Source organism: Branchiostoma floridae, chromosome 17, assembly GCF_000003815.2.
Source record: "Branchiostoma floridae strain S238N-H82 chromosome 17, Bfl_VNyyK, whole genome shotgun sequence".
Lineage (NCBI taxonomy): Eukaryota > Metazoa > Chordata > Leptocardii > Amphioxiformes > Branchiostomatidae > Branchiostoma > Branchiostoma floridae.
The window spans coordinates 9,788,865-9,797,742 of record NC_049995.1 but is presented as its reverse complement, the minus strand read 5'-3'; the positions used below and the strand labels follow the sequence as shown (position 1 = coordinate 9,797,742).

Sequence of the window (8,878 nt, the reverse complement as noted above, 5' to 3'; positions counted from 1 at the left end):
GCCCTAAAGGGAATCTTGCCCTGGCGTAATAAATTATCAGTTACTTATAAATCCTTCAGTTTCAACCAAACAGCATTGCGAAATTGCACCTACAATACCAGGAGCAAACACACTATAAGAATGGAAAACAAAAGCATTATGAATCCTACTTGTTGTCAGTCTGTTGTAAGAGTGGTCCGAGAGCCAGGAGGTACTCAGGCGCGTACACTAGGATATCTTCTTCTGCTGTGATTACCTCACCAACGGCTTCTCCAACAACAAGATTCACAAACTCCATCCATGGGAACTGCGCAGAAAAAAAAAAGTATAATCAAGTCAACTGTGAAAGGGTTTTTTATATACCTGTATCTGGGAGCACTTCGACAAAATGTATCATATAAGGTCGGAGTACAATACTAAACTTTTTTTCTTACACAAAGTTATACACGGATCTTTAGAAGAAGGTGGCAGTGGTTAAAAGTTCTTAGATTGCGACAGTGGTTTTTGATTTTTTTTCAGAGGAAGATGACAGTGGTCGTTGAAAATTTGATCCGTCTATACCTTTGTATTGGACAAATGTTTGGTTTTGCACTATCACAATGATTATTCACAATACAGATGAGTTCCCATGATCATATAAGGGCGTATTAGCGTATAAAAAGATGCTACCTCGTCTATCGTTATAGGTAAATTAGGCCATGTTGATTTGATTATATGGATGACATCCTCTGGGAACTCCAAAACTGATGCGAGCGAGCGAATAAAGAAAAAGTTTGCCCCCCCCCAAAAAAAGTTGCCTCCAGTATGAAATCAAAGTGGCCAGGAAGGTTTAACATAGCACTAAACACACATTTAGTATGGTATACCAACAGTTAGGTGTAGGGACCAGTACATTATGCGGTTGCATGACATTATTTTTTTTCTTGGACCAATCCGAAAAAAACAGACCTGGAAAAAAATCAGAGGAACAGGTTTCGCCAATTACAAAAATGGACACACTATGTCGGCAGCCATTTGGGTTCTTAATTACCGGGGCCAAGAAGACAACAAGAGGAAGTCAAGTAGAGGTTATAGTCAATTGTACCAAGTTTCTACAGTCAAAGGTACTGAGACAATTAGCCTTTATTACTTGGAGATGGGATTTTTAAATGCCAGTGGGAGTCCAATAATCCACCAAACAGATTCCTTTGTAGCAAAACTGACCAATTATCATTGTTTTGAGTATTGCCAGTTCTCAAGTTTCCACAGACAATCAGGTTCAGGTTCAGGTCCGGACCTGGAAATGATCCTCTGGACCTGAACAGGACCTGAATTTTCTGTACTGGTACCTCCCCCTACCAACAGTAGATTTTTTTCTTATTCTTTGACTTTAGATTTATTTTGGCATTCTATGGCATTAGACTATGATTAGTTATCTGCTTTCTGATACTTTTTTTTTCAATCTACGGAATATTTATGCTCATTTTACAGCTGCTTTGCACAATTTATTGTGTGGTCGAAAACTTTTTTTTTTTTGGAAACGGCCGAAAATTGGTGCGAGCGCGGATGTCATCCATATAATCAAATCAACATGGCCTTAGTTTTAAAAAGTTAATGCGAAGTTAGTGCCATTGTTTCAAAACGTAGTTCTTACGATGTATTTGCATGAAATATGATAATTAGCAGGAATTAACCACACTTAAACATGTCAATATATTGTCCTTAATTAAAATGACAATGCAATATAACGTTACCAGCGAATACGAAGCATTATTGAACAAAAGTAAATAGGGCCCATTTGGACCCTGTTAGGTCATCTTGTGACAAACATGTGGGGATATTTGATGTTTCAAAACTAAATCTTTCACATTAACCTTATCCAATCCTTATTCATTGTGAAAATCTTTTATAAAATGTCACTGTCTGATGACATTCAAATTTCATCAGACCGTACAAAACTACCATAATTGCTTGGCACCCTTTACAAAACTTTCAATTCACGCCACAACATTTTCATCGATTTAACAAGATATCGAGCCAAAACTGTCAAAAAATTGGCATCCATCCCATACAGTAAGTGTTATCACAAAAGATCAATTATAATATCTCATGTAACATTAAAGTTCTTCCGTAACAGGGTCTGGCATTTTGTCGTTGTCATTCTGTGCTTAACCTGTGCCTGACTTGCAATTTCACGGTTCATGGATGTAATTATTTCCCGACCTTGGGGTACAGATTATGATATATCTAGTGATACTGGGTGGCATTTACCTGTAGTCACGTTCTCAACTCTACGTCGAGACGTCTCGAATTTTTTGCAACGCCGTATTTTATTCATAATCGTACTGTCCTCATGAGGTAACAAAGTTGTTGAAAAAATATGAAAAGTAACTTAAAATTGATATATTTGCGTCTTTAGTTTTGAAACGCCACATTTGTTCGTAGATGGGCTGTCCTCATGCGGTTACAACGTTGTTAGAAATTGTATGAAAAAATAATGTAAAGTTGATATATTTTCGTATTTCAATCACACTATTGTCTGTGACAATCGTGCACGAACAAACCACACAGGTACATGAGCTTTTGGAATTTGAGTGGAAGTATACGTTATAATTTCCAATCTAAAATACGTATAAATCCATTTCAATTCCTACACTATACAAGTAAGTATTGCTAAGGATTAGGTTCATGGATGTAATTATTTCCCGACCTTGGGGTACAGATTATGATATATCTAGTGATACCGGGTGGCATGGGATAACAACGTTGTTGGAAATGATATGAAAAATATCTTAAGATTAATATTTTTTCGTAACTATTGCCAGTGAGAATCGTGCACTACACACGTACATGGGCTATTGGAATTTGAGTGAAAGTATACGTTATTTTCTCCAATCTGAAATACGTATAAATCTATTTCAATTCCTTAACCTATACATCTACTTCCTAAAGATAAGCATGAAAGCAACTAAGTTTGTTTTTTTCTACTTCGTATCAGCAGAACAAGGAAACAACAAGTGAGCGTAGGTTCTATACTCCGTGACGTATTTATGGTTTCCTTCGAATCAGTTGCAACAACATATATCATGCCGATGATATGGACAGTCCAAGACAGACAGATAACAACCAATAGGAAAAAGTGTGGCAATAAAAACTATTGCCATGGCGGACGGTTTTATTGTTTATAAGTATTGATGATTTTCGTTGTAGGTCTGTTGTATTTCCTTTCGCCTGGCTGTATGTATGAAGGTTGTATTACGCGATGGATGTTTGTAGGGTATTGATAATCTCCAAGCAGATAAGCAGGACGCAACTACGCATGCCTGTAAAAATTCCACAGATGCCTACGGAATTTTGGGAATTCTTGTCAAACGGACGCCCCTGAGGCGTCCGCCAAAAAAACGAAGCCCTAATATATTTACTGATAGCTTACCAGGACAAATATATTTGTTCATAACACTGGCACTGAAAGCTATGCTGGAGCCAGAGCTCATCACATTGGACAAAAACAATACTCTGTCGTCGTAGGTTACCCTCCGTCACAGAGTAACTGTAAGATGGTAACCTATCAATATCATTATAAAGAGAAGTTGGCTCTACTTACGTCAAAGTATCCTGACATGTCAGCTAAGGTCATCTTGTTGTAGAGCGCTTCCGGGTCACGTCGCTCGCTTGGTGGGGTCAATATCTAATGCAAAGGTCAGACTTTTAGTGTAAAGAACAAATGCTGTATCTCTCTGCACTTGGGGCACCATTGCGGCACTTCGGGGTTCGTTAATAATTTAGATATTGCGTAATACGTAAACTACGACTTATTAGAAGACAACAAAATACACAGAACGTAAGAAAATTCGTTCTTCGTCTCTGAAATTCGTTCAGTAATCTTTCTAGCCCGGCAGTGCCGCACCAGTGCCCCAACTGCAGTGAGATACCACATTAACTTGTCGAATATATAATGTGAGATCCCGCTTTGGCATGCTTTGTAATTGTTTCGAAACCATCAAACTTTACAGATGATAGAAATTCATTTATTATATCATATTGTAAAACACGGAATAAGTAACCGACCTCAGCAAGCTTTATTTCGAAGTCCAGCATGTCCTGCATCTGTTGAAGCGCCACAGTGCGGTTTTCATCAGGTCGCAGTTTTGCAGCAATGTTGACTGCATAGTTCAGGTAGGCCTGTCGAACCTGGGTTTTAAGATAATCCATTATTGATCTTCTGAAGGAGACAAATAGTCTGAGTCATAAAAGTATAACATTTAAGTTCGCGGGGATTTAATTTCGCGGTAGCGGTAAAATAGCCTTTTCGCGGTGGTTTTAATTTCGCGGTAGCACCATGCACTATAGTCTCTTATTACCATGAAAAAATGTTCGCGGTGGTTTTCAATTCTCGGTAAAGTGGCCACCGCGAAAATCGCGAACATTTATCCACCGCGAACATTTCTGCATTTGCTGTATTCGTAGTATACGTTTCAACACAAGATGATCATCAGTCATAACATTCATTCATCACAGCCCAGTATTGCAACCCAAAACTTTTCAGTAGCCTCCAATTAACCTTGTTTGTGGTAAAGTGAAGTAGACTTTAAAAAACGTATTTTAATCAATATTGCGTGAATGTCAGTATTTCTATGTTTATGCGATGTAAAGCCTCACTCTTACCCCTTCGTAGCTGTCCGAAAGGTAGTAGACTTCACTTGACAGTCCAAGGCCGGCCTGGTCAAACTGAAAACAATGTTAAACAGTGGTCAGATGAGTCATATAATGGATAGGACACATCAATTCTTTAATAATAATTTTAATTCACATCAAAAAGATAACATGACTTGCAAATAAAATCACACATGTCCAATTACAGAATTAACCATCGTCTGATTCTTTCAATAGAAATTCTAAATGCAATTCTTAAAAGACTTACAAAGTTAGCTTCTTTCTATTACAATGTATAAAAGTGGATAAATGACAATGAATAACGAATTTCACAACCAAGAAGTTACAACAGCTGACGTTTCAATGACATCCTCCTACGCAGGGACATCCAACAGCCAAACTGCCTGTCTGGATGTGCCCTGCTCTTTCAACCGTCACTCTTAGTTCCTGACCGCCCTGCTAATAAATATTAATAAGGTTACCCTTATAAATGCTAGCCAGCTTTGAAAGCGGAAAGCCTATCCTCTGATTGGCTGACAGCCGGTTAAAAGAGCAGGGCACATCCAGACAGGCAGTTTGTCTGTTGGATGTCCCTGCGTAAAGAAGGATGTTCAATGAATGTCTGGCTTAATTCTCAGGGCAATAAGTACTGGCAGTACTTCTCACTGCGGCTAGGTGTGGCTGCTGTAGCGTAAAAAACACGGTACCAAATTTGAGTTTGAGTTTATTCTGATCCACAGTTAGCCTCATCAGAGGCTATTCTTCCTGTGGACTCATAATAAACGCCAAATAAACGTAATCACCCAATAATCACCAAATAAACGTGCGAGGGGCGATTTCATTCCCATTGCAATCTATGACAGGATTAGAATTTCTGATTTGTCGGCTAATATAACTCCTTTGCTGTAAATAAAATTAGCTTTATTATTCAACCATCTAACATAACGTAATAAATCTATTCAATAAAACTCTAGACCTAATAATCAGCGTATGAAACAAACTTACCGCAAGGATGTAGTTGGACGAGTTCTTGTCGTCGCTAGTGAGGTACATGCTGAATAGTAGGCTATTACCGCGCATGCGCAACTTGACCAGGGTGTCCAGAAGGTCCCAGTTTTCTTCTGACCAATCATCGTCCAGCACCGGCCAACCGTTCAGCTCCTGGACTAGGTCAAGCAGGGGCTGGGCACCTTTCAGGTCCAAGGTTACTGCAAAGAACCGTGGGGTAACGTTTTATAATGATCGTTTCCACCCTTGGGGCGTCGCCAAAAAATACACTGAATTTGCAATACTTAAGCTCCATACAAATCAAACCATTAATGAGACGCTATGATCGACATCCACCGTCCAAGGTTTCTGCAAAGTACCATGCATTCAATGTATATCAACTATATCAATGAGTAACAACGTATACACGTTTGTGAGACTCTATGACGTCCTATGAAAATCAAATCATCACGGAACCGCTAGGGGCGCTATTGTACCCGGTATGTTGCTTGACTTTTGCATTTCTTGGGTTTGTGACTTGATTTGTACATAGTAATGAAGTAGTAGACAAACTTGCCTTCGTTAAGACAGGACCTGTAGAACGCCCTAGCCTTCTGTATGGCTTCGACATCTGATTCGAAGTTTGTAGCTTCCAAGAGACCTTAGAAAAGAGAACATAACATCTTCAGTACATCTATACAAATGTACCACAGAAATAGTTAAACATGTTAGTTACTAAATACAACTCAATTCAATGTATTCAAAGACGTAAACAATGGCAATTTTATTTTAAACATTTCAGTTGAGACACTGGCGTAATGAGATATCAATTAATCATATCGGAGCACAAACGACCAATTTCAATGTTATCTGTAAAAGCATGACCATTTCTGGCTTACCGTAGTAAAGATTATAAGCCCTTCCTCTGATTTAGCCTGACTAAAACCGCACTCCTAGCGGCCGGCCCTACAATTGCCGCCGCCGGGGTGGGGATCATTAACCCCAACCAGCGAGAGATTGTGTAAACACAGGCTATCACTGATTTAACTGCGCATATGCGCGTCAAAGATATAAGCCCCTGAACATTGAACAGTTCTTGCTTTGACGATGCTTTATACATGGACTCGGTTAGGGTGATAATATCTGGGTGTATTTTGGTCATATCTTTGGGCGGAATGACCTTTGACCTTGCGCATGCGTACTTAGAATCTTAAACCACCTCACTAATAAATTATGACTAAGCGCCCTCTTGTGAAGTTTACACAAAGTAGAGGACTCGTACTTCTCATGGCGGAGACGATGAAAGAAGACGGCGCGCTGAAGGAGCTGAGCCGCCCAGCTTCGGGAGGGAGGACGGTGTTCTTCAGCCACCCTCCGCAGGCGTACTCGTAGAAATCCTCGCACGGATCAGCATCGGTGTTCATGTTCTCTACTAATCTGGCGGCTGGATGGAAACGAAAACGTGGAAATGGATAAAGCTAAGGGCACCACCCGCAGTACGTGCAAATACGGTACGTGCTGTCTACGTGCCAAAACGTGGGCAATCTTTTGGGATCCGTAAGTGGTAAGTACCGCCTCCGTACGAACTCGTAGGGAGTCCGACGGATATTGCAGCACGCAGACACGCTGTAGAACGTTACGTGCGGGCCAAACTTTGTGTGCCATCAAGCTGCGGATTCGCCCCTCGTACGTGCAGGTACGCGCCTGCCCTGTACAGCCTGAAAGTTTTCAGAAATGCGTGGCGGACGTGGCTTCCCACAAAAACTTTCGGACAAATTGCGCCCCTAGCTTTAGCGAAATTCTGTCAGGCATATGTCTCAATTTGGCTAATGGTGCGGAATGATTAAAAAAAGGATCCCTCTATGTAGTTTACGGTCTTCTGCACTTTCGGGCCCGTGACACCCACGTGACCCAATGGGACACATTGTGGTTATCGGGCTATTTGGGGGCAAGGCCTGAGGGTCTCTGGATGTAAACTCGCAGTAAATCAAAAATCAACCCGGGACCCGGCAGCAAATAGACGCCTTAATTGTGAAAACACTGAGAGGTACCCACACAGTATCCGGCAGTGTACTGGGACAAAGTTTCGGCTTCAGAGCCCGACTGTAGCTACATCTCCTACAGACACCAGTGCAAAATTGACCACAGTATGTATAAGGCTCGTTCTCATTTAAATGTCGAAATGCTGTCGCCTGACTTTAAGCCTTGATATGGAGCAAATTATAGACAACATCACTGGTTCCTTCATTTTTCCACAACCCCTGTAATGTTTTACAAAATATGCACCACAACATTCGTATTGGTTGATGGCTTAAAAGATTATTATAGCCACGGGTGGGATTTCACACCCTAAAAAATGGCTGTCGCCTGAGAAGAAACGAAGAATTCAAATAGTAGCCAAAAAAATTAACAATTCAGTTCCCAGAATGATTGTTCGGCAGGTGAAATCAGCTACCCAGGCCCTCTGTCCGATCACGTCAGATCGCTCCTGTCACTGATCCTGGAGGCTGTGTGAGGTGGTTTATGCCTGTCGTCAGATTCTGTAACAAACGTTACCATCACGAGTACGATGGTTGCCACGGTTATATTATGCACGTATAAGACTAGAAATGGCCGTTTTTGTGACGCAGTACAGTTTTTCTGGCTTTCTAAAGAAACAAGAAAGGGTTGTTGACTGTCATTTGTATCCCACCTTGCTTAACAAAATGTTGTACAGAAATGACTGTAACAAACGTTACCATTGTTTGATGCTGTCTAGGCTTTCTATTTGACCTGGTGTAAAAAAGCTGCCCACTTTTCAAATGTCCCTAGGGGCATTCACTTATACCTAAATGATGTAGTCAATAAGGTAAGTCCTTTCGAAGAAAACAGGGTAAAGTCTACTGTTGTAACAAACGTTACAGGTAACGTTTGTTACATGCCCTGTAATGCATTACCAATGGGACCGAAAATAATAAGTTTTCATTTTTTGGCTATGGTTAAAAGAGGAATTTTCCCAAACAACCAAGTAGTTTTCAGTGAAAATAAAGCCGATTTATTTTTCGACCAAAAAAATGCCATTTTCGACATTTCAATGAGAACGAGTGACAATCGGTTGACTCCGCTCGAAGTTGCGCCGACATTGCGGATTTGTGTCGATTTACCTTTGTAAAGGGCGACAGCTTCCAGTTTACTTAATTTCACACTATTGCCACTGAATTAAAAATCAGTGTTAGTGATTAGGATACCTCAAGAAGACAATTGCAGTAAATAGGAAAACCGTGACACAAAATAGGTATAT

General features: G+C 40.4%; 1 protein-coding gene across 1 annotated transcript in view; it reads right to left on the bottom strand.

Annotated features, from left to right (window-relative positions):
• Positions 1 to 8,878, bottom strand: part of LOC118405049 (neprilysin-like) — a 29,053-nt gene that overhangs the window by 18,295 nt on the left and 1,880 nt on the right. Inside the window, exons 5-11 of the mRNA XM_035804449.1 lie at positions 6,881 to 7,042; positions 6,176 to 6,259; positions 5,617 to 5,819; positions 4,624 to 4,686; positions 4,027 to 4,149; positions 3,563 to 3,646; positions 150 to 286 (exon numbers count right to left, since the gene is read on the bottom strand). Coding sequence (XP_035660342.1) covers positions 150 to 286; positions 3,563 to 3,646; positions 4,027 to 4,149; positions 4,624 to 4,686; positions 5,617 to 5,819; positions 6,176 to 6,259; positions 6,881 to 7,042 — 856 coding nt within the window. The remainder of the gene's footprint in view (positions 1 to 149; positions 287 to 3,562; positions 3,647 to 4,026; positions 4,150 to 4,623; positions 4,687 to 5,616; positions 5,820 to 6,175; positions 6,260 to 6,880; positions 7,043 to 8,878) is intronic.